The 25,492-nt window shown below is 39.5% G+C and overlaps 1 protein-coding gene across 16 annotated transcripts in view; it reads left to right on the top strand.

The window, feature by feature from the left end:
- Positions 1–25,492, top strand: part of CADPS2 (calcium dependent secretion activator 2) — a 275,391-nt gene that overhangs the window by 178,482 nt on the left and 71,417 nt on the right. For 11 of the 16 annotated variants that reach the window (XM_025216936.1, XM_025216930.1, XM_025216928.1 and 8 more), the window contains 3 exons: positions 20,290–20,393; positions 21,993–22,001; positions 23,769–23,925. In XM_025216936.1, the coding sequence (XP_025072721.1) occupies positions 20,290–20,393; positions 21,993–22,001; positions 23,769–23,925 (270 nt within the window). The remainder of the gene's footprint in view (positions 1–20,289; positions 20,394–21,992; positions 22,002–23,768; positions 23,926–25,492) is intronic. The other 5 variants (XM_025216937.1, XM_025216935.1, XM_025216931.1 and 2 more) reach the window with 1 other exon arrangement.

The following is a 25,492-nucleotide window of genomic DNA, read 5'->3' as shown; positions in this document are numbered from 1 at the left end:
GCAGGAAGTTGGTTTTATTTTCCATTGCATATTTTGATGATGATAAAGGTCTTAATAGGGAAATTGGTATAATAGGGTATTGGTATATGCAGTGTATATTGTGTGCATACACGTCTTTAAATATACCTTTGGGGTATTTTTATCATAAATTCATACAGTACCTTGCACAATAGAACCTTGATTCCTGGAGGTTTGAGATGTGCTACCACAATATAAACTATGTCAGCAACAGGGGAGGGTTGTCTTGGTGATATTCCCAGGATGAGATCACTTTCTGTTTCAGAAGACAGAGGTGATGATGTAAAAGCTGTCTAAATGTGAGTCAAGCTGAGACTCCCTACTGATGCTAATGGTGGGGTCAGGAAGACAACTGCTGACTGTAGAGTCCATGTCTCAGTTCTGCTTCCCCTGTAAGCATAGCAATTTCTGTAACAAATAAACCAGCATTATCTTGTACATGGTAAAAATTGAATTCGATTTTAAAATTCATTGGTCATAATATATAATCCCATCCTCCATTCCTTTTGTGCCGAAAACTCCCAATGAATTCCAAATAAGTTTTTGGGTACTCATGAAGTGCATGATTTTTTTCTCAGAGTTATTAGAAAGAGGTGAAGAAATCGGTGTGTGTTTGTGTGTGTATGTATATATGTGTATTACACGTTTTCATGGTTATTGTAATTAATAGGTATGCATATGCATGATTAATATTAATTTAGTTATATTTCATATTGTTGTTATTGACAAATTACTTCTAATTTTAAGTGAGGAAATAGAGCAGTAGTACACACAATTTAGCAGCTGAACAGCAGAGTAGCATTATTTGTTTAGAGACTGCATCCTTTTGCCTTTTATAAGACTTCTCAGCTGTGCACTTTCGTGATGCCTGTTGTTTTAAAATCAAATTTTTTATGTGCCACTTAAACTTGCTGCTCTATTATTCTTGTAAATTATTTAGATCAATAATATAAAATAATGAAATAGAGATATAGAAAATAGTATAGGCAGAGTAGAAAAGAACACCGCATTTCATTTCAATTATTGCTCTCTCTTTTCCCATGTATACCTTACTTTGGGGATTGACACACTTTAAAATAAGGTCCTTGTCATCACCTAGATTTTGCAGGACAGCAGAACAGTCTTCCAGATCAGTGGTGCCCAATCATCTAGCCTTTGGTGAGACTCCTGCTGATTTTAGTGGAAACATGATTGGGCTCATAATATGTAAGGGATTTAGCCCTAGCACTGTTCCACATTGTAGCCGTAATTAATGGAACACTATTCCATAGTAATTATCATTAACCTTTTAACTCATGCACTAGATTTTTAATGTAGGACCTTGAAATGCAGAGATATGCTGAATAGAAGGCACTACAGAGTTGAGCATGCAGATTCTTTGTGTTGTGAGGATCCTTTCTTAGCAGGATGGTTGCCAGGCTCTCAGGTATAACTTCTAAGTGTTCTCATTTTCACAGTGTCTCAATTGAACTAGATTCAGTGTGTTTCCCTGAAGACAGTACTTACTTTTTTAATGGTAGATGTTGCAGTGTTAGCAGTACTTACACCAGCATTCTACTTAGCACTCTTATACTGTGATACTATAGTAAAGAAAACCTCTGTCTTAAGAAACTTAACATTTATAACAAATTCCCAAAGTAAGAGTGTGCTATGTTATCATTCTGTTTTGAATGCCATGCTGAAATTCTTATTGTTGTGGATAATCTGTTTAATTGTTCATATTACAAAGAGAATAATGGCAAGTCGTCTGTTAAGGTTTGCCCATTATAACTTTTTTTCTGATAATTTTTAAGAGCATTCTAATCTCTTCATAATTTGTACCAGGAAAATGATCTTGATATCAAATACACCTGTTACAAATAATATTTTATGTTCAAGCAGCTGCCATTCAGGAACAAGCTAACTTTTGAGAAGCTGAAATTTTAAAATATTTTTAATATCACTTTCTTGCATATAAATATTTCTTACAAATATTTCAAACCTTGTAAATAAGTCATAGGAATAACGAGTAAAATGTTCATGCATAACTTGAGGTATGTTCTCTATTTATGTGGTCTGAACTTACCCTGGGCTGTTAAACTCTGAGACTATAATCACTAGGTATTTTGAGATGAGTCTAATGTATGATTCCATAAACAAGGAGCACACTCCAGTTAATAACACTTAATGTATGTTCTCTCTCCCCAGTTTCTTCCCATGTAGGAAAGATTATTCTACTTGCACACTATGAATATACTTATTTGTTTTAAATTTATAATAGAGTAGCCATTCATCACATACCCCATTTATTTTCCCTCCTCAGAAATAAATAATTTGCCATATAAAGTTTTTTTCAAATCTGAATGGGTAGGTAGTAATGGGCGTCACCAACAACACCTGCTGCTGTCATACCCCTGTGTTTACCCTCATGTGGTGAGTCCTACACTCCCCTCTCCCACTCCCCAGTGTTTGTGATTCAGCTGTGCAAGCCAGCTTTGAGCCTTCCCCTCCCTCTTGTATGTCTGTGTTTGTCTCCCTATATTATTCCCAGCATCACTCCCTGCCTCTTGCACCTGCCTTGTGCAAACCTCTTCACCACACACACCAGGCCCATCAGCACCTTTCACAGCCCCCTCTACTTTGCCATACACAGTGCAGCCCAAGGAAACACCCCTGACTAACTGTGCCAACTAGCCACCTCCCTATCCCATAAAAAGGAGGGAGCCCCATGTTCCACTTCCCTTCCTTAGCCCACCCCACCCAGCCATCTCTGTGCCAAGGTCAACTGGCAGTGAAAGGATCATGCCTGGTAGAAGCTGAGGTCTCAGCATACCAGCAGGAGAATAGTGACTGGGGAGGTGACATTCCCCAGCCTGAGGAGGGAGAGTGTGAGGGGTGTGTTGGGGAGGACAGAACTCAGGTTCACTCTGGTACCCAGGTCCCCCAGGAACTCAAGGGGCACTGATCAGAGATCCACTTCTCCAGTGCCGCTTGGGGGGGGGTCCTCAGGAATACTCCCTTGCCAGGCATCTCAGAAGCCACCATGATCTTGGGGGGGTCCTTATAACATGCACCAGTGTATGCAAATAAAGCTCAAAGTGGAATGCATTGGGGTGGAGGTAGCAGTGTACCTCATGCCACCTGATGATGTTATGCAAGGGGCCCTGGCTGCCTGAGGTAGTGTGGGCAGAGACAGTGAAAGACCCTTGACCAGCAGAAAGCATTTGATGAGGATCAACCTCACAGACACTCAGAGGGGTTTTGGCTTCAGTCCCTGTGTTGTGTGATTTTTGCCAGGTGCTCAACTGGATGCTGATGGAGCTTATCCCCTCTGGGCAGGATCCACCTCCTGCCCAAAGGGGATAGGCTCCATCAGCATCTAGTTGAGCACCTTGAGAAATCACACAACGCAGGGACTGAAGCCAAAATCCCTCTGAGTGTCTGTGAGGTTGATCCTCATCAAATGCCAGTCATGAAAGTGGTCCTTTCAGCATATGTCCATGACATGCTCCTAGCATCCAGGCCCTGGATGACCTTGTGCAGGTGGAGGCCTGCCAATCCATCTGCTTGGCAGCCTCCTCTGCCTGGGTCAAGAGCTCTGGCATGATGGTAGATGACAGGTGGCAGGTCAGCTCACTCCCAGCTGTGCTCCACAGCCTCTGACGCAGCAGAGGCTCTCTGTTCTGTCTAGAGTCTACATGTCCCCAGCCGTGCTCCCTGCCATAGAACTGAAACCAACTTGAAGTCAAGATGTCTGAGTGGTTACAGACATGGATGGAGCTTCTTCAGTGCCTCTCCCTCCAAGGGAGGGCATTGGTCATCAGCTAACTTACCCTGTCCATGCTCTGGCTCCATTTCAACACCATGCCCATGCCCCCAGGCCTCCTGGCCAGTTTCCCAGAGATGGGCAGTGGGGTCCTTCTGGCCAGGACAGCACTGGGTCTTTGCAGGTCTTCTGAGCCTCCCCACTGGCGGGCACTGGCCAGTGTTCTCTGCTTGATGACCCCTGCCTTGAACCGTTATTACTAGCCTGTGATCTTCATTCCTGTCCCTGCTTTTTTTTTTTTTCATTTGTTTTGCCCCCAATCAGTTGTTAAGCTTTTAGTGGCCTCCCTGAGGGAAGCTTATAATTTTCTTGGTGGACCTAGCCCACTGTCCTCCACATAACATATAGACCTGTCTTCACCAATGGCAGGAGTGGATGCTTGAGAGGGAGAGCATATAAACATGGTATATCTGGAATGAATGATCTATCCATGGAATGGATCTATCCCATGGAATGATCTATCCTTGCTATACTCTCCACTGCTGTTGCAACAGTCAACCAGCATAGAGAGAGTTGTATTATTAAAAAATACTTATTTTAAAATAAAACCTCTTTAGTCATAAAAATTGGACCTTTTTCCTCATCAGACACCCTGATGATTGTTTTGATTTGAGAAGCTGGAATATATTAAATAAAAGCAGGCTAAAGGGATGCTGCAAACTGTCCACCTACTCCAAAACTAACCATAAGCCACCATGCAAACATCACTTTTAGTTATTTACATTGCTGAGACCTGAGTAACTGTTAACCCCAACCAGCGGTGGGTGAGTAACTGACCAACATGTTTGCTCTAGTTTAAATAAATCAGTAGTTACTAAACCGTTACGAACAGATTTTGTACTGGAAGAGAAGCATGTAAAATGCCCTCAGAGATCATAAGGCTTTATCCAACTTAAGAACAAGTACACTACAACCATTATTGAAATTGAGGCAGCAAGTGGAGAGAGAGTCATTGTGCATATGGTGAGAGGGCTTGATTAAAGCTCTCAGTGCATGTTCACTTTACTGAATGAACAAAAGAAATCAGTGAGTTGCACAGTCACATAACACCTTGTTGCTGGTCTCTGATTACTATACAACTAAATGAAAATCACCGAGGACATAAGAAAATACCCTTGCCCTCAGCTTATTCATGGACCTATTATGTTTGTTAGCTTTATTACCATAGGGATATAAATATTCTGTAGCAACAAGTGGTATGAAAGAACAACAGAAAAATAATCATTTGATGTTTTCCCCTTTTGAAATTAAATTTTAAAAGGAGAAAATTATAGTGTAATAGTTTCAGCATTTCCAACTTTATCTGTTCAAAAATCCAGTCATTAGAATCCAGAAAACAGTTCAAAATATCCTCTTCTGCCCTTTTAATATTCCTTTAAGGAATTCCTTTTGGCCTTGAAATATTGCTGAGTCTCACATGCTGCGAATCATGTATTAAACATTACAGTTGTAAAAATTAAAAGATTTTTTTTGTTCTGTTTATTTGGTTTCTCATTTTTTAACCTTTTGGTTTCACATTTTCAGATTTTTCAAAAACAGGGGCCAGAAATGTATATATTTAAAATATGATCTGAGATTCTTGTGATTGTCATATGTCTCCTTGAGTCTGTTACACACCCATTACATTTAAAGAAAGCACCAGATGATGTAACACCTGTGATGAAATTAGGCAACATTATGGTTAACAGAGTGGTGGATTTTGAGTCTGAACAGCATCTATTCTCCTCTCTCTCTCTTTTAATCACCCTGTGCATCAATTTCACTATTGGGAATTATGCTAATACTATTTTAGTAAAATGTTTTAAGATTCATGTCTTCAAAATCTCATAAATCCAAATAATAATTAAACAATTATTGGTTTCAACTCCATAGTTGAGATTTAATTCCACTTTTTACATGAAGAAAAAATTCAGCTTCGTTTCATAAAAAAAAAATGTAGCGTGCATACAGAACAGAATTATTTTCTAACCCTATAAAAATAAGTCTATTAATTAATTTGAATTAAAACTGAATGGCAGATGACAGTACAAGGATCAATGGTCTCAAATTGCAGCAAAGGAAGTTTAGGTTGGATATTAAGGAAAACTTTCTCACTAGGAGGGTGGTAAAGCACTGGAATGGGTTTCCTAGTGAGGCGATAGAATCTTCATCCCTGGAGGTCTTGATCTCGTTGGGGATGGTCCTGCTTTGAGATGCACTGCTTCCGGCTCCTCCCATCTGCAAGGTAGGGGTAGAGCCCAGTTGTCCTGGCTCTTAGCCATGCCCCTGCTCACCAGCCCTCTACTGGCAAATGGAAGCCCGGCAGACAAAAAATGGTATTAACATATAACATGCAACTGCTCACAGTATGTTTTAACTCCAAAGCTGCTTAATATTCCACAGATTTAGTATGGTCTAAGTGTAACGTGTAACTTCACCCTTCCTTTCTCTGTGCCTCTGCTATCATGAAAAAATTATTTTAGTTCACATTAGGGTAACATTTTAGGGGAAATTAAGTTATCCCCTTTTAATAGTTCTTGCTTTATGCAGAAGAGGGGTACTTCCTGAAATAGACAGCTTTTTATGTAGTTTATCTTACCTTATCTTTGGGTTTGATCCTTCTGCTAAAAAAGTCGAAGGGGAATTTCACCATCAGTTTCCCTATGACCAGAATTGGATTACATATTCTTACTTCCCTTGGAAGTAGAAGACAAATATTTGCATATGCGGATAAAGGGAATTGGTACCTTCAGGCTTTGATCATTTTAATGATGTGTTTTTGTTTTGTATGGGTGTAAGTAGGGTAGGTGAATGAGGCCTATGTATAGAAAAGCAGTATAAATTAAGCATAAAATATTATGAACAGAATTTATAGACATAGATTTCATAGACATTAGGGGTGGAAGGGACCTCGGAAGATCACTGAGTCCAGCCCTCTGCCCCAGGGGCAGGCAGTCAGCAGGGATCATAGGATCCCAGCAAGATAAACATCCAGATGTCTTTTGAAGTCGTTCAGAGTAGGTACTTGAACCACCTCTGGCGGCAGTCTATTCCAAACCTTGGGGGCTTGGACAGTAAAGAAGTTCTTCCTTATGTCCAGCCTGAAACGGTCACGGAGGAGTTTGTGACCATTCAACTTTGTCATCCCTTGGGGCGCTCTGGTGATCAGATGTTCCCCCAGATCCTGGTGAGCTCTCCTATATGTGGCCACCAGACCACCCCTGAGCCTGCGCTTTTCCAGGCTGAAGAGTCCCAGGGCTCTCAGCCTCTCTTCATAAGGTCTGTTTTCCTGACCTCTGATCATTCTCATGGCTCTCCTCTGCACCCTCTCAAGCTTCTCCACATCCTTTTTGAATTGTGGAGCCCAAAACTGGACCCAGTACTCCAGCTGCGGCTTCACCAAGGCCGAGTACAATGGGAGAATAACGTCCTGGGATTTACTTGAGAAGCATCTGTGGATGCAAGCAAGCGTTTTGCTTGCTTTACTAGCAAGCAAAGACTTCGAAAATTTAGAAAATGTATAAACTGAATAGGGGATTAGTCTAAGCTGTTTGTGAAAGGTAATGATGATTCAGGAATACTTAAACTAATCTTGTAAAGATTTACTATAAAACCTTGATTCATATGAAAGTTATAAGTCATCAGCTCTCAAAATCTGCAAAATGTGCACTAATCCCTCTAGAGCACCTTTTCCCTGAAGGGATTTCAAAACAATTTTCAAAGAGTTAAGCCTTAGGTCAAGAAATCAAGGATAGATAGGAACTGAAGTGTTTTGTGAGTTGTCCAGGTCGTACTTTTGGCCATAGTTAGAACTTGCCAAAGAAGTATATCTTACCATTATGTGTTGTCACCTATCAATTATTATTGCAGCACAACTCCTAGCTTTGTTCCCTGACAAGTCATCCTCCTTCCCATGGTGGTACAGTGAGTTCATGTTATAGAATCTTTTAGCTCCTATATGTAGGGACCTACTTAAATTGTGGTGGAAATTTGCAGCACAGGGGTGCCTTTAATCGGGCACTTTGCATCCTGACACCCCCTCCCCCTGCCACTGAGTAACCAGGAGGCAAAAACTGACACATTAATTACCCTTCAGCCACTCAGTGGGGGAAGTGCACAGAAAAAAGAGCAAGATTAAAGGTGCCACTGCACCATGAACTTCCACTATGATTTAGGTAGGCCTATACCTATATGACATTCAGATACGTAATTCACAAAATGTATATAGCATAAAAGAAAAATAATCTAAAATGTTATATTCTGTTGTGTAATATATCCTAGTCATACCTTCTTCATGGAAAAAGTTATTTTGATCACTTAGCAGGCCTTATATAATTTACACTGAACACTTCTTGAAATAAATGGTTTTATTTAAATAGTATTTGAACATACAGTGAAAATGGCCTTAATAAAAAAAAGTAGAGTAGATAAACATCACTTTGAGCTAGGTGAACATAAGCAGCAAGTGGCAGTTGCAGAAGGTGTAACTGCGCTTTCAATAACTCAGACCCAGTGGGCCATAGATTCATGTGAATCTATGTGTTAAATAACAAAGCCTAGGAAGGATACTGGAAGGAAGAGTCAAATTGGAGAACAGGGTGTCTTACTCCTTAAGCACCTGCCTGTAATGTGCAGAAAGTATTATTATAGAGTATTTCTATTCAGGAAATCCTGCCTGGAAGATTTATGCAGCAAATAGTAAAACCGATTAGAATTTCTAGACATTCTCGATCTTGATTTTGCTAATTCAAGAAATATTGCACCTATGCTTTACCTCCTGTCAGGGGTACCTGTTAATCATAGGTAGTTCTTTAAAATATATTAGGGGAAAAAGGAATCCTAGCAGTTGTGTAGGCCATTATGAGTTAGAGGTGGTAAATATTAATAATGAGGCAGAAAAGAAAGGAGCACTCATAATCATTTTTATCTGTATCATCTATGAATTGAGGTGTTTCTATTTGGGATTTTGCAAGAATCTGTACTGACCCAAATGGTATTTCATATTTTCATCAGTGATCTGGAAGTAAGTATAAAATCACTGATGATATAATTTATGGGCGCACAGATTAGCGGTATCATACATAAATGATAAAGATGGGACAGTCATAAAGATTGATCTGGATTGCTTGGTAACCTGGGCCTGTTTAAGGCAAAAAGTGTTTTGCTGCAGTCTATAAATTACAAGCTATATATCTGAGGAATAAGAAATGCTAGTTATACCTACAGAGTAGGAAAGGTGCTCTGGAGGGGCCATAGGAGACAAGCAACTCATCAGAATCTTCCATTATGATTGTTGTGGTAGAAAGGGTAATATATCATCCTAGACTGTATAAACAAGAGAGCAATGAGTAAGAGCAATCAAGTTATTTTATTTCTGTACGTAGAATTGGCAAGACCAGTACTGAGATATTATATCCAGTTCTGATGTTACCACTTATTTTTAAAAGATGTTGAAAAATTAGAGAGCATGCAGAAAAAAACCTGGAAAAGTATTTGAGGTTTGGAGAAAATTCCTTACAGTAACAGACTCAAAGAGATGCATCTATTTGGCTTCCCACAAAGATGGTTCCAAGAAGCCTTGATTTCAGTGTTTAGGTACTTTCACAGGGAGACAATTACAAGGGCTAAAGAACTGTTTTATTTAGCATAATATTTAGTATAGTACAATGGCTGAAAAACTGAAGCCGGTTGAATGCAAATTAGAAATGATATGTACCTTTCTAACACTGAAGACACTTAAAGTTTGGAACAAGCTGTCAAGGGAAGAGATTGATTCCCCATCTCTTGATGTCTTCAGATTAAGACTGGTATGATTAAGACTGACAGATATGCTTCAGGTCAGTGGTTCTCAACCTTTTATGTACCAGGACCCCTTTTTGTCCTGACCTGCTGCCCCTCACTCCCAACCCGCTGTCTCCTGGGCTCAGGCCCCAGCCCCCAGTGTGTGGGATGGAGGGTGGGGCATGAGAGACCCCAAGCAACCCCAAGCAGCCCCCTACAGCCTGCAGGGGAAACACCATGATTTCTCTTTTAAAGGAGGATACATTTTTAAATTTTGTTCACATCCCTTTCATATATTCTTGTGACCCACGGGTTGAGAAATGCTGCTTTAGGTGAACAAAAGTTACGCTTTAGTCCAAACACAAGCTGTTGGGCTTGGTGCAGGAATAGCCAGTTGAAAATTCTATGGCCTATACTATATAGGCAGTCAGATTAGATGATCTAATGATTCTTCTAGCATCAAGCTTTGTTGTATCTATGAAGTAGTCACCATATCATTTCAAGACCTTGAAATTAGTCAGTTTACTTGGCTCTGTTTGCAAAGTTTTCTTGATATAATATGTGACTCACTGATAATGCATACTTGAGATGCGATCCATTATTTCCAAAGCCTCTCTTACATTTGTATTTGGTCAGAAAGATAAGTTGAAAACAGATAATTGATGGCATTGGCTGATTGTTTACTAAAAGATGTCAAGAAGCATACTTGCTGACTTGCAGAAGCTAATCTCCTATAGCACCTTGTTAGTTTGAGCTGTGTAAATGCATCTTAAAAATCATTACCAACGTGGGCAGCAGGACATAATGAATGTAATGAAAACTGACAAAACAGAATTCTATTTCTTTATTTTATTTTAAAGTGGTTGTAATCACTCACACAAAGAAAACAATATTTTCTTCAGAGGCTCCAGAGAGTTTGAAGCTTTCAACTAAAATGCTGATTGTACAAGTGAGGGGCATGTACCCTCATTTTAGAAAAACTTTAGAATTAGTCTCATGAGGTGGCCGTAGATGTGTTGGGAGGCTGGTCCAACGCACTGTAATTACAGCGCATTGGAGCGGATTCAATTAATTGAGTCTGCTGGAGCATGTTAATTAGAGTGCTCCAGCCTGCCTCCATATCTTTTGTGTCATCATCTCTATGCTTCAAAATGGTGGTGGGGGCACTTTAACTAAAGCTCATTGGATGAACTTTAGTTAAAGTGGCCCTGCTGCCATTTTGAAGCACAGGGACGCTGATACATGAGCCGCTGCAGCACTTTAATTCGAGAGGGTCTTGGAACCACTTTAATTACAGCACCCCCAACCTGAGCACTTGTAAAAACACCCATTGTTTTTCCAATGCACTAGCTTAAGCATTGTGACTTTTTGCTTATACACCCAAGCAAAAGCAAGCATCTCCTCATATAAGCCAATAGACTTGGGATAAAGAGGATAGTTAGTTATTAGGGCAAAAAAGATTGCTTAGTCTGGTAACAGTTACAAATGAGGGAAGATGCTACTTTATATGAAGCCTAAACATGGCACTATGATAACAGTGTTTAACCTCTTCATAAAAATGTATGAAAACAAATTTACCCTTATCATGAAAAGGGGAATAGAGATGAGTGGTGCTATCCTTATGTTACAGATGGGGAAACTGAGAAAGAAAAATGAGCTCTTATCACCTGGAATGTCTGCATTCACATCTGAAACTAGTTTTAAGAACTCGTTATGTAGTTTAAAGTTACACCACTCCAGGGCAGGATTGTGTCTGATCTATGTTACGCAGCTCATGTGAGATGAAGGTGTAACTACTGTAGGCTACATCTTTGTGTAAACACCCCACCCACCCCAAACCCTCCCCTGGCCTGGACTGCCCTTCCCTCCACCATCTCCAGTACCCCAGATCCTTCCTAACTGCCCCCCTTCCGCTCCCTGCGTACTTGTGACTGTCTGTCCTGGGGGAGCAAGCAGGGAAGGGTAACCTGACTGCCCAGCTGCCACTGTCACTGCTGCTTTCTGAGCTGGGCTGGGCTCAACTCAGCTCAGAGCAGCAGCTTGATGGGGGGGAGGGGGGGGAAGAGGAGGAGCCAGGCAGGCAGGTTAACCCTTCCCTGACTGCTTCCTTTGAACAGACAGCACAGTCAGCCACATGTAAGGTGGGGGGTGGGGAGAGGGAGGGGGGAGGAAGCCCAGTGCTTTTTTGTATTAATTTATTTTGTATTAATTTGTTTTTAGTCCTTCTTCATAGATACCGTTACCCCACTTGTAACGCTTAACCTTGTTCTCAGATAGTTGAAACAGTTCCTGCCAGAAAAAAAAATTTGTCAACTCTAATTAGAAATGAGCACACAAGGCACTCTGTAAAGCTGAATCCAGTGGCATCCAGTGGCACACTAGAAAAACTCCACACATGGGAGGAAGATTAATGTATAAAATTTAAGGTTCATGGTACCAAACTTCCTCCCACTAAAAGAATATGTGAACTGGATATATGGGTAAGAAAGACAATGTCAAAGATATAGTTTTGTCATAGCGCTGGAAAAAGAGCACACATTTCCAATTTAAAACTGTGCCAATCCCTTGATGTCACTAAGAGGATGTACTTGTTGAAGAGGCAGGGTACTAATACAATTGAGAGAGAGTTTGACAACCACTTCCAGGAATATGGCAATGTCCTGATAGAGTATTGAACATTGCTGAAAGAGCCCTCACAGTTCTGCCCATTCAAAAAGCTGCCCTCACTCTAGGGCCCCTGGCAGACATTACACTTAAGACATGATTAACCAGTTAGTAACCTGGTCACCTTTCAGTGTAATTAATGGTGTGACAAAACAAAGAATGAGCCCCAAAGTTATTATACGTATTAACTTTGGCTGGCTCCCATCATACCTTAAATTGCACATGTGGCTAGGCAGCAGCCGATTGGGGCTCCGCCAGGCACCAGCCGATTGGGGCTCCCAGCCTCAGGAGTGCCTGGAAGTCCTTCATTCCAATGCACTCCTGAGGCTGGGAGCACAGATCAACTGACTGCTACTCCCAGGGCACGCTGGAGTGCTTGGCTCTGCTGCACCCCTGAGCCTGGAAGTGGCAGCTGATCAGCACTCCCAGCCTTGGGGGCACATGGGAGCCCTTGACTCCAATGCACTCCTGAGGCTGGGAGCACAGATCAGCTGGCTGACTTGCTATTTGACATAATCCCAGATTCCCCCAGCACTGGCAATATGGTGCAATTTGGGATGTGATGCATGCATGTGTAGCATGGCAGGAGGTGCGGTACTTGGGATTGCGCATCAGATCCCATCATGTCTTCAATTAAACATCTGCTATGGGCCTAAGGCAGAAGGTGAAAGAGGAGATGGGTATGGCATAAACATGTAGACAAAACAACAGAACAGCTATTCTTCCTGGTCTTGATAGAAAAAAAATAGTTATGATGGAGCCCTTCATTTATGTATGGTTCTAAAAGGATTAAACAAAGGTGTAAGGAAGGAAAATGTTTAACTACCTATAAAAGAAATATATGTGTTATGGATAATGCCAAAGTATTGTACAATGAATGATTCAGCAGGGTTTTGGCAAGTGCCCATGGACAAGCAGAGAGCATGTTTGTACACATATAATACCTCGTTTGGAACATTGATGTTTAGCTTGTATTCAGTACCTGAGGCACTAGACTGAAAAATAGAACATATTTTTGATGACATAGAGCATAACAGCATCTATGTAGGTAGCATCTGGACATCAGGAAGAGCAGTAGAAGAGCATGACAGGAGACTGTGGTAACTTCAGAGAATCAGAAATGCTGGGGTACAGTTAAACAAAAAAGTAAATTCCGTGTAGCAGAAGTAACATCCCCAAGAGAGAAGTTTACAGAGCAAGGTATACAGGGAGAGCAGAGTAAGGTTTGAAAGTGTCATCAACACGACTGCTTGCACAGATAGGAAGAGGAATAATTGGTAAACTGGGCGCCAAAATTTCTGCCTAATCTAGAACCAGAAACCTGAAAGTGCTGCTGGAAAAATAAACAACTCAAAGTGAAAGAGTCTTGCCATGTATCAGCTTCTCTGTGGCAATTGTCTATGTGCTTGCTCTTATTCATGGAAAATAAAGGCTAAACAGCAATTGCTTTTGCTAAATCCATAGGGCTTAGCTACCATAGTTTAACTTTCATGTAGCATAGCATAAGAACAGACATAGAGATAAGTTACCACAGAACAGCTGATGCTTGGTAAGGCCTTTCCTCCCTTCATATTCATTAAGTTGCTCATTTATCCATGTAGGTAGCCTTGCTTTTTTGACTGACAGATTTGCCTATACTCCAGATAATTCTCTAAATCCCTCTATCAAGACTGACAATAGAAAAAGCTAGCAGTTTTCTTTGGATGAAAAGCTGAATGGTGGAAGCAGTAAATTCTGAATTTAAAAAAAGGAGATGTGGCAAAAAAAAATCAGATTAGTCCCCCAACACTCTATATTTCTTCAAGACTGTGCCCAAATTGGAGAGAGAGTCACTGGGTTCAAAAATAAAAGACAGCATATGGGTCACACTTCTTGCTCGTTTTCAAGGTATTCATGCAAGGAACATTCAGATATATAGTTCATTCCTTCAGAAAAAAAAAGCATTGAGCTTTGCAAACCTGCTTGGATCTCATGCTTTTCAGCAACTTCTGGCTGTTTTACCAGATTTCATTGGCACTGTGCAATTGCATCCAAAGTAATAAATGGAGAAGAAAATGAGCCTCCTTGGCTAGGAACAAACATTCAAAAAGCCTGAGCCTAAATTACTCACCACCACCCCTCCCAATGCTGACAGCACCGTGGCTACCTGCAGGAGCTCACCATGCCTCTCGAGCCTCCGTAGGCATGTGGCATTCATGCCTGAATTGGTTCAATCTTTGCAGGTTAGTGTAACCTGGCTAGGCTGAACCAGTTTGTAACTGTACAGACATCCCCTCTGGACTGAAGAAATGCAGACACATGCCTGCAGTGGCTCAGGCTAGAAGCTGGGGGATGCTAAAGCAGCCCTCCCTTCCCTTCCACAGTGTTGAGCGGAGGGCGGGGCATGGCCAGGCCCTGCCAGGACACTCTGATTAGGGAGGTCTGCCTGCACTGTCCCAGGCTTTCTCCTTGCTTACTGCTCAAGGGGCGAGAGTGTTGCCAAACCCCAGACCCAGGCTAGCACTTCGTGGTAAAGCAGGGGTGTGCAGTGCATGCATCTGTTGATGAGACAGAGATCTTCAATCTCCCTCTCCCTGCTTCTTCATATTGTCTGCAACAAACTGACAGGCAAGCAAGCCAGCAGGATTTATCAGTGTTTATCAGCCCATCAACAAAACAAAAGCCTCTCTCATTAGTTTAAGCTCTTCTTTAACAGCTTTTTCCAAGTAGGAATGGACAGACATTACCAACTGACTTGATTAGCTCCAAAAGCCCTAAGCAGACACTGTTCTGTCCGCCTGTCCCGGTGAAATTTTAGATGCACACACAGACGCCTCGCAGCATTAGCTAGCATACCACATGCCTAGGGTCCATGGGTCTGGGGTCTGTGCTGTGGGAGATGGGAAGGAGGGAGGAGGGGAATCCCTGCTTGAGCAGTGAGCAGCGAGGTGGGGTGGGGCATGGAGAAGCCCATGCAAGTTCCTGTACCTGCAGTCTCTGCCAGAGCTCCAGCTAGGGAGCAGAGGGGTGGGGCCTGCCCTGCTGGGCTGGAGCAGAGAGCCTCACCGAGAGCTGCAAAGTATCTGAGATGCTGAGGGACTCTCGTTTAACTTCAACCAGGAAGGGGTCAACATTGCATAAACCGGTTTGACCCAAATCAGTTAAATCTGATAATATATTCAACCAGGTTTATCTTAAACCAGTTTCAGCCATTTTGAAACTGGTTTATGTGCACTGAACTTAAGTTCTGTTACAGGTTTACACCAGTTTCTGATCATTTAAAATGGTTTATGCACAATGTCTGTCCCTAGCCCTTATCAATAAGGTTAATATAGTACAAAAGAAATTGAAAAGCTGATTATCAAATATGTTCCTGATAATATTTTCAGTGTTGATGACAGACATGTTTTATAAACTGTTACCACATGGTACAGTCCAAAAGATGACTGCTGCAGAAGGGATAAGAATCCCAAGAACAGCTAACCGCAGTCTTCTGTTGCAGTGCATCAGGAGCTGATAAAGTGAGACCACTAATCTTTGGCAAATCAGTTAAAACATGCAGCTTCAAGAGTGCACTTTTACTCTTAAGAAATTACCAGGCCAACTGACATGCATGGATGATGCAAGACTTGTTTAATGAGTTGTTGATTCAAAATGAAACTCCTCTGCTTATTTTATTCCCCTCGATTTAAATAATATTTCAGTTTCTGCCATTGAACTGCACTGACATTCTGCAGGCCATAGATCATGTAGGCAGATTTCTGCCAGGTGAAGTGTGTTTTTACACATGGGCAGAGTTCTGCAAGGTGAAGAACCTCTTCCAGCTTTCTAGCAGGTATTGCTTGGTTCATGGTCTCTAAACAATGCAAAAAGACCAAAACAAATATGTTAACTAGAAATAAGGCAAAACAACAAAACCCAGGCCACTGTATGTTTAAAAAAAAACACTTCCATGTGTAAAAATACACTACAGAAGCCAGCTAATGAAGTTAACTTCTCTCAGCCTCAACAATCATAAAGAATGAGGTAAAACTGATCTTAAGTGAATCTGTGAGATGATCATCAGACAAGGGTAACTCCTGAAAAAGTTCATAATGATGAAATGCTAGTAAAAACCAAGCATGAATTAATGAAGGTACCCAACACTGAGCTGTAAGAAGAACTTATGAACCAAGGATGACTGATAAATTGTGGAATACAGTCATTATCATAAAATCATAGAAAACTGGGGTTGGGAGGGACCTCACGAGGTCATCTAGTCCAATCCCCTGCTCAAAGCAGGACTATTACTGCCACAGGCATTCCAGACAAGCAAAAATTTGAAGACCTTGTTATTACAGATAAGAAATTACATACATACATAATGGATACTGAAATTGTTGAAAGCATCTGAGTGTTACAAAGGCAAGAGAAACAGCAATTGAAAGTCATGAGAACAAAGTCACTGAAGTAGCAAAGCAGCCAACCATTACTATTTCAGAAGCCATACCATGGCTTGAAAAATGATGGTGATTTGATTTTACTCATGAAGATATTCTTCTTGCAGTTTTTGGACAACTAAAGGGTGCAGATGAATATTCAGTAACAAGAGCAACCGAAAATCTTGTACAGTACAAAGTTGCTGGCTTTTTCCAATCCTAATGAAGTGCAGGATTATGGTTTGTATGGGCTGTGTGATGCATAGGCCTAGCTAATGTCAATAATCTACCATCTTTGTTGTGGTTTTCTTGTTCTGAACCATTTCAGTAGAGTAAAATAAATTAGTTCCCCTCCCCACCAACACACCCTCCCCAAGGTTCACTGTAACAGATCTACCTGTATTTTTAGTAGACCTAGCACACCTGACACATTAATGTCTGACAACGAACCATAGTTTAGTGAGCTGAATTTAAGCCACTCAGAGTGAAGTATGGGTTTAGACATGTAGGCTTCTTGTACATGCCATGAGGGTTTAATTCAGTTTAGTTCTCCCTAAATTGAAATGGTGGGTTTTTAAAAACACCATTTCAATTTAGGGAGAATTAAACTGAACTAAACCCCTGTGGCGTGTACACAAGGGTGGGAGCCCAATCCTTACCTGCCTTTTCGGGGGCAGGAGAGGCCAGCTGCCAGCAGACCAAGTGGTCCCTGAGCTGTGCAGGGGTCCCCCAGGCAGCCCCCGCCTTCTGATACCTGGCCTGGGGGGTGCTGCAGCTGCGGAGGGAAGCACCGGGCCCCCTGCAGCTGTAAAGGGAAGCGCCAGGCCTTTGTACAGTGCAGGCAGGCTCTGGGGATTAAAAAAAAAAGATCAGGCTTGCCACTTTTTTTGATTCAGTGGAGCTTGCCTGCACGGGCTGCTGCCAGGTCCCCCAGCCCCTGAGCTGTGCTGGACCTGCCAAGTCCTGACCACATTGGCTTCTAGCACCCCATGCTTTGTTGCACTTCGTTGGATAGCAAACTAAAACACCTTGGAGGTGTTTTATCTTGCTATGTTCCAAAGTCATTTAAAGTGGAATACTTGGCCAACCATGCAAACAGGAACACCATTAAAGCAGAATATGCTGCCAAACGTGCAAACAGCTACACCATTAATGTAGTGCAAAAGGGCATTTAAGCTGCTTTAAAGGCTAATTTTGTGGTGTGTACAAAGGCTCATAAACACTAGTCCCCATTGTCCACAATCCAGGGAACTAGTAGGAAATGATATCAGAATAACAGCAGATTATACTTAACTGGGTGTGCATACATGTGCAATTAACATGGAGCAATAAACTCCGGCAGTTTGCAGTAGAGTCAGCAGCTCCCAGGCGCAGCATATACACATGCACATGGGACTACAGCGGTTAGAACAGAAGCAGAGCAGCCCCAGGCTGGCAGCAGGCTTAGGGGATCAGCCCCGGGCTGTTGGTGGCTGCGTTGGGTGGTGGAGGAACTGGCTGGGGCATCTCCTAATATGGGCACACATGCAATGCTTTACTAGGGAGCTAATTAGTCAACTCCTTAGTAAAGCGCACATGTAGCTGCACCCACAGTGCTAAATTATAAAACAGCCTGGTTGAACATTGGTAGTAACCTTAGTTTTTAAGTTGGTTATAAATATTTATAGTTGTGTTCTAACTTTTGATTCAAAAGAGAAAGTGTAGTATTTATATACTGAGCTTTCCAGAGAGCCTAGTCATGGCGAGCTGAACCAGATGCAGCAAAAATAGACCTCTTGCAAATATCTTAATCAGCACCACAGATTCCCAAATTACAAGACTTCTGGATTGAGTCTTTCTCTATCTCCTGCTGAAGCTGTTCCACTTTGCATTAATTATTAAATAACCCATTAAAGCAGGGGCTTCAGCCCTAGTCTTACACATTCTAAGCAAGTGGCCCAAGTCCCAAGCAATAGTTAAATTAATTTTCTCTGCCCAGTTGTTATTTATAGGAATTGGAACAGCTGCAGCAGAAGAGAGGGAGAGAAACCCCATTCAGAATAGCTAATAGTTGTGTGGCAGGGGGACATATCCTGAGGATGAAGAGATGGATTAATGCCACTGGTTTTAGGCAGCACAGGAACATGAGCCCCAATCTGACTCATCCCAGAATGACCTAAACACTAGATTCTTTGATATGCTGGGGTAGGTGAGGGTTTCTTTCTGTGGTTATGACTAAAAATCCCATCTTTGTAGAAACTAACATGTTTCTGTAGAAAGTTTTTATTTCAGCAAACCAGTATTAACTACCAAAAAACCTTTCATTGCAAAATTCCTGACCTGCTCCAGTATATGCTTCCATTTTGGATCTTCATTGTTCTTTTTTGGGGCATTAAAATATTGTCTCTAATAGGTTTTTGGTCAGGTTGGAAGACTTCTATGCTTGAATCCAAGGAGACTTATGCACTGGGAATGTGGTGTATCTGGCATCTACTAGTTTAATCATATACATACATAAGTAAAGAAAGAAATAGTAGGTAGAAATTTCTGTTTCTGACACATTCTGGTTTTTTTCATATTTCCTTGTATTTGGTTTATAATGTAGTACCTAGTTTCCATCCCATGCCTTTAGATTACTATCCCTGGCGCAAGGTCTTTAACTGGGTGAGCTCATCTATCTCACATGCATACACAGTCACATATAAGAACATTTTTTTTACATTCCAAGAAGTAATGATTTAGTCTGGCCAATATATTTATCCTTATGGTATTATTTTTTCTCATATTAATTTGTTAGTTCCCCCCTCCCTTACTGAGATGTAGTCCTATAGATATCATATTTAATCTAAATTAATTGCCTTTTAGAAGGTTTAGTTACATTTATTCCAACTTTATGATCTTTGCTGTCTTGTCAAAATTACATTTTATGAAGTGAAATATTCTAGTTTCGTTTATATCTTTTTCATTTATGACTGGTTTTTTGATGCATAGTTTCTGTTAGGTACCTTGCAGTCTAATTATAACATCTTTATTTTGATAGTGCTACTTTTCACTATCATGTTGAAAAGGACCTTCATCTTCAAAGAATGTCCTGTTATTGAAAGCTGGGATTGGGGATGGAAGAATCAATTAATTGCATGATGTCATTGTTGTTTCTTGTACTTTCTCAATTTTATGTAGACCTAAAATTTAGGCTCTCATTCAGATAAAACATGCCTGGAATTTTAACTGCTGCAAAAAGCGTGAATCTTGCTAATGACAGTAATGACTCATCTGGTGAGAATGGTATTGTATTGACAATACAATAAGAAAAAGGGTCTGTAGTGTCTGCTGCTTTGTATACCTGACCTTGAAGAGAATTAGAACTTGCTTGTTGCAGAAGTTGAGCATCTAATGTGTTGATGCACCTGTTAGTTCTCATGTATTAAATCAGGTAGTATTCACAGTAGCCAGTGATTCCTTTGTGGATAAAATATTTTCTGTAACCTGTAATACAGCTGCAATTCATTTCTGTTAAAAAGCCCCCTAAAATGTTGAATCACCTCCATATTTGAAAATTACCTACTACTGCATTATTCACTCCCTGCCAACATACAGTGGGCTAGGGTTTGTTGTTTTGCCTTATTTCTAGTTAAAATATTTGTTTTGGTTTTTTGCATTGTTTAGAGACCATAAACCAAGCAATACCTGCTAGAAAGCTGGAAGAGGTTCTTCACCTTGCAGAACTCTGCATCGAAGTATTGCAGCAAAATGAAGAGCATCATTCAGAGGTGAGGCTAGAGCTGTATTCGCTTTAGATAATGGTTCATACCTACATTGTTTCCCTATGATGTGAAGCAATTCTGTCAAGAAATATCCTAGCTTTAGTTTCTTGACATATGTTCAAGGCAGTTCACATTTACAGAGCAATAAGAATTTTGAAGCTTATGGAAAGTGAAGTGAAATAAATCTCTACTTGAATTCCCTTGAATAAGCTGAGGATTTAGAAATTAGAATTAAAGAGCATAAAATGGAGAGGGGGTATTTGTGCCAGAGGTGATGAAATGGTTTGGAAAACATTCATAGCCTTATACAGTTGTTCCTTCCAACTTCTCACCCCTCGATCAAGCTGGAAAAGAAATACAACTTTGAACCTTATCTTTTATTGCGCCTTGGACCTGTTGATTTTAACTTTAAAAATAACGACCAGTAAAATTCACATTATTTCTACACTTCTCTTGACTCTCTGAAGAATGGTGCCTATATAAGTTGTCCTTTTTAAAATGTCATTTTAACACAGAAGAGGTAAAATGGAGCAATTTAATATTTTTTAATTTACTCGCGAGACGTCTGTTCCCTGGTATGTAAACTAAAATAGACTTTACAATAATAGCACCTTTATATAAATGTATTACAAAAAATAAACAATATCATATACACGTAAAAGCATAGTATTACCATTTAATATAAAGGTCTAGTTTTGTAAGATGCAGGAAATTACTTTAAAAGACATTCTTAAAGTAATCCAAGAATAATTGGGGGGGGAAGGGGCAGAAATTATGCAGAGATAAATCAAGATTTAGTGTGTGTGTGTATGTGTGTATAGTTATAAATATGATCATTCAAAACATCTGCTTTTAGCTCACACGGTGGAATCTAGTTTTTTAGCTTACATCTGTCATGTGTGAACTTGTTATGGTTATTTTATTTTATACTGAAAAACAGCTGCTTCAATAATTTGAAATAAATTCCCAGGAGATTTTATTCCACACTAGTATTGCCACTGTGTAACACTGTAAATGATTTCTTAATAAAAGTATACATGCTTTTTCTTTGTCTTTTGAGAATGTGCATTGATGTTTTTACATGTCAAATGTTCTTACAAAAATATCTGATAAAATACCAATATACAAGTAAAGCCCATTGTTTAAAAAAATCATTATGTATTACTTAAATATAGTTTTATATGTAACATTTTAAAGAAATGTGTATGTCTTTAATCTGTCTATATGAAAATTAGTTCAGAAGCCTCAATCAGGTTAAAGGGGTTTTTTTGTTTGTCTATTTGTTTGGTTTCTTGCATAGTTTTCCCCTTCTTTGTTTCCAGCATGAAATCTAGTCTACTGATACTCATGAAATAATCAAACATACAAGATTAAAATGCAGGTGAAGCAAAGAACAGAACAGTATATAATGTGTAGCCCTACTCCTGTGTGTAAATCCAAGGGTCAAAACATTGAAGAAATGATTGGCCTCTCAAAGAGTAAATGATATGATACAGTGAAGAGAAATGATTAGTAGCCTCTCAAAGAGTGATTTTAAGAGGTTTTTTTAATACTTTAACTTTCCTTTTGTTCCTCAACACTTCCAAAATTTCTGGATTCCCACAGGCAAGAGAGGTATGTAATTAATTACAAACAAGGCACCACTGGTTTTTCTTTATTTGTTTTTTGTTTTGTTGTCTTTTGGGGGGGGCGTTACCATTTGTACCATGGAGCTGTTACTGTCTTGAACATGTGGTGTAAATTGTTCTTATTGCTTCTGGTTTTATTTTGCCACATTGGTACTTCCTACAAGTATTTAAGAACTTCATATGTTCTTTAATTGGGTCAGATGTTTTTGTTCTTTTAGGATATCTAAGACTAATCAGTAAATAAATTTAACTTGTTGCCATATAATGCATTTTGATGAAACAACATCTTAGCTATTGTATCTTTTCACCGTTCTTCTCACTTGCTCGCTAATTCCTGACAGATAATTCTTGGGAGTTCAAAAAAATTTGTCATTTGCAAATGGATATTAATTGGAGGAAGACAGTAGTCTTCCTTTTGGGTTTTGGCCATCTCTTGTGAAAATAATTTTGTTTACTTCAAAAGGCCACCTGCCAGTGCCCACCAGTGCTTGATTTTTAACTTTCATGCTTTTGCTTCTGTTTGCAGTAGGTCATTGATTTTAACTGGATTTGTGAGAGCTCAGCACCTTTGTGGATCAGAATCTGGGAGTCCCATGTTGGTACCTCAAAAATAGAGGTGTTCAGAATTAGGAGGCCGCTTCTGAAAATGTCAATCTACTTTAAAACTTATTTTAGGTGACTTTTTTAGCATCAGATGATTTCCAGGACACTGAATAAAATAGTTTTGGCAGTTAGATTGATTTTCATATAAATTATAAACTTTGAGTTTAGAACTCTGAAAAATTATCTGCTTTCATCTTCAGCACCAGTACATTCCTTCATATTTATCACCCTGATATAACAGCCAACTACAATATGTATCATTATTTTCTTCCTCCAAGTACTGAAATGTAAACACAGGTAAAAGGACAGGATGTGGGTTTGAAGAAGCTTCAAACTTTGCCTGAACACAGCTTTTCTACAAATTTCCTGACTGTTCTTCTGAAGTAAAACCAACTAAAGCACAGAGATTATATTCATGAAAGATGCACGGTGCAAAATGCCATTTGATTAATACAAATTGGTATTGTAAATTAGGGATTATTGAACCTCCAAAAATGTAGCCATAAAATGTATTAAAGAAAAATTGTATTAATTCATGGTCTCTCTTCAGGACAAACTAAGAATTAAAAAAGAGGATTCTGCAATCATAAATACAGATTGCAGGGGTTATTAATTTTATCTAGTATTTGAAATGTAAAACAATCTATTATGATAAACAAGTGAGGACAACAAGTGTTTCTATATTTCTTGGTGCATAGAGTATTTGTGAAATATAAGGGTAATTTGTATTGCATTAGCATTTAATTGAACTAACATACGAGTAATTGTCCAAAGAATGCTTCAGGGTTTCAGTTGGTGGGGGGGTTTGTTTGTTTGTTTTCTTCCTCTCTCTGCCTGGCAAAAACAGTTACTTTCAATGGAATTATATTCATTTTTTTTAAATTATTTACTATACTCATTTTTCAGAGACCTACTTGCTGCTTTTTCTTTTTTTACATTTGTGACAGTGATTTTTATCTTTCAGAGTTCAGATTATTCGGATTATTTCTGATACTTCTCAAAATGCATTGATATTTGTTTCACATGCAATGCATATCAACTCTGTATAATAAAAGATATAAGAATATATGACATCCACAGTTTACCCTTGCACCACAGTACTAATTTATTTGGGGATTACGTTTACTAATTTCTTTTTTTCATTTTATAGGCATTTGCTTGGTGGCCAGATTTATTGGCTGAGCATGCAGAGAAATTTTTGTCCCTTTTCTCTGTTGATATGGATTCGGTATTGGAGGCACAACCACAAGATTCCTGGGACAGTTTTCCACTTTTTCAGTTGCTAAATAACTTCTTAAGAAATGACAGTAAGATCCAGAAGTTTATTTCCTTGTTTTATAGAAATCTTTTTTTTTTTTTTAATTCTAAGTTCTATAATTTACAGAACAAAGCAGAAATAATAATGTCCTCTTTACTCAGCTTGCTTCTGTGCTGAGTTCCTCTGGAATGAAGCTGTTGCTCATCTTTCTGCCACTCAGGTCTTTCCTATAGCTAAACCCTTCTGGATATTGCCCCAGCTGTTCAACTCTAAACTCATCACAATAAATATTTGATATTTTGTTATTACTATGTTATATTTAAATAGGTCTGTCTGTATTTACACTCATGCTAAGCATTCATTTAAGTAACTGCTTTAATGATAATTATATTTATAATGGCAATGAAGACTCAGCATTAACTGGAGTAAAGCATATAGGCAAAATAAATGTCTGGTTTTTTTAAACATTGTTCTGTGCCATAATTTGGACTTCATGATTACAAGACAGTGTTTTAACTTTGCTTTGGCTTTGGCCAATTTTAAAATATCTAGCATGCAGCACTTACATTTTACTATTCTTTTTTGTTAATGATTTTACTCGAGAAATAGCAGAAAATATCAGCGAAACTCATGAACATTAGTTGAGTTAAATTTAAAAGCATAAGCTGCACTATAATGTGCAGGCAGATTTTTAAATGCATTTTAAGGCAATATACATAGAATTTACTATACATGGATTTACTATATTTGCTGCTCATTCTTGATAAGAGAAAAATAAAATGATCTATTGTTCTTCAGGTTTTTTTGAAAAAGCAAATGCTGTTATGTTTCATGTCTCAATTAATTCCCAGCTTTTCTACTTTTATTACAAAAGATTTATGTGCACTGAAAACCATTTTTTTTATTCTTTTCTTCAAAACCATTCCAAAGATAATCTTCTTTGCTAGTTTCAGTTGTTGTTAAGTATAGAAAACAGCATGACCTGAGGGACTGGAACTAAGATACAGTGACTTTGACTCCAAGATCAGAGGTGCTGTAACTTATATTGCTTATAATTGAATTTCATCAGTTAGTGAGTGCTTGTGCAAAATCAGGAGTTACATATCACTTAATGCAGTTCCTACTGAAGAAGTATCCACATCACAAGAAGCAGTAAATAGCAACAGTGTAGTTACTACCACCTTTGAAGGCAAATTGCTCTGCAGGCAAAGTCTGGATAAACATGAATATTGAACTGTCCTCTCAGCCATAGAACTAGTCATCCTAGCCCAGGTTGAGAAGCATTGGTAATATAGAGTCATATAGGAACCTATTTGCCTCTGGTGTTATGTGTTCTGTTAGTGCCCCTTATTATCAATCTCTTACCATGAGCACTTAATTGTGTATTCATTAATTGGCACAGTGCAATGCCACACTCTTGATATATAATTGTCTTGTTTACATAGTTTTCTAAGTGAGAGAAGGTGCATGGGTTTTATTACTATTGTCTTATTTTTGTTTGTGTTCTGTGATTGGTGCTGGAAATTGTTCCTTTGGAGCTCCCTAGGAAAAGTGCATTTTAGACAGCACAAACTTCCTACATGTGCGCCACCTATATGCTTAACTGTTAGCTTTTA

Source organism: Alligator sinensis, unplaced genomic scaffold (genome assembly GCF_000455745.1).
Source record: "Alligator sinensis unplaced genomic scaffold, ASM45574v1 scaffold908_1, whole genome shotgun sequence".
Classification (NCBI taxonomy): Eukaryota; Metazoa; Chordata; order Crocodylia; family Alligatoridae; genus Alligator; species Alligator sinensis.
Note: the sequence above shows the minus strand (reverse complement) of the source record. Positions and strands in the feature narration are given on the sequence as shown.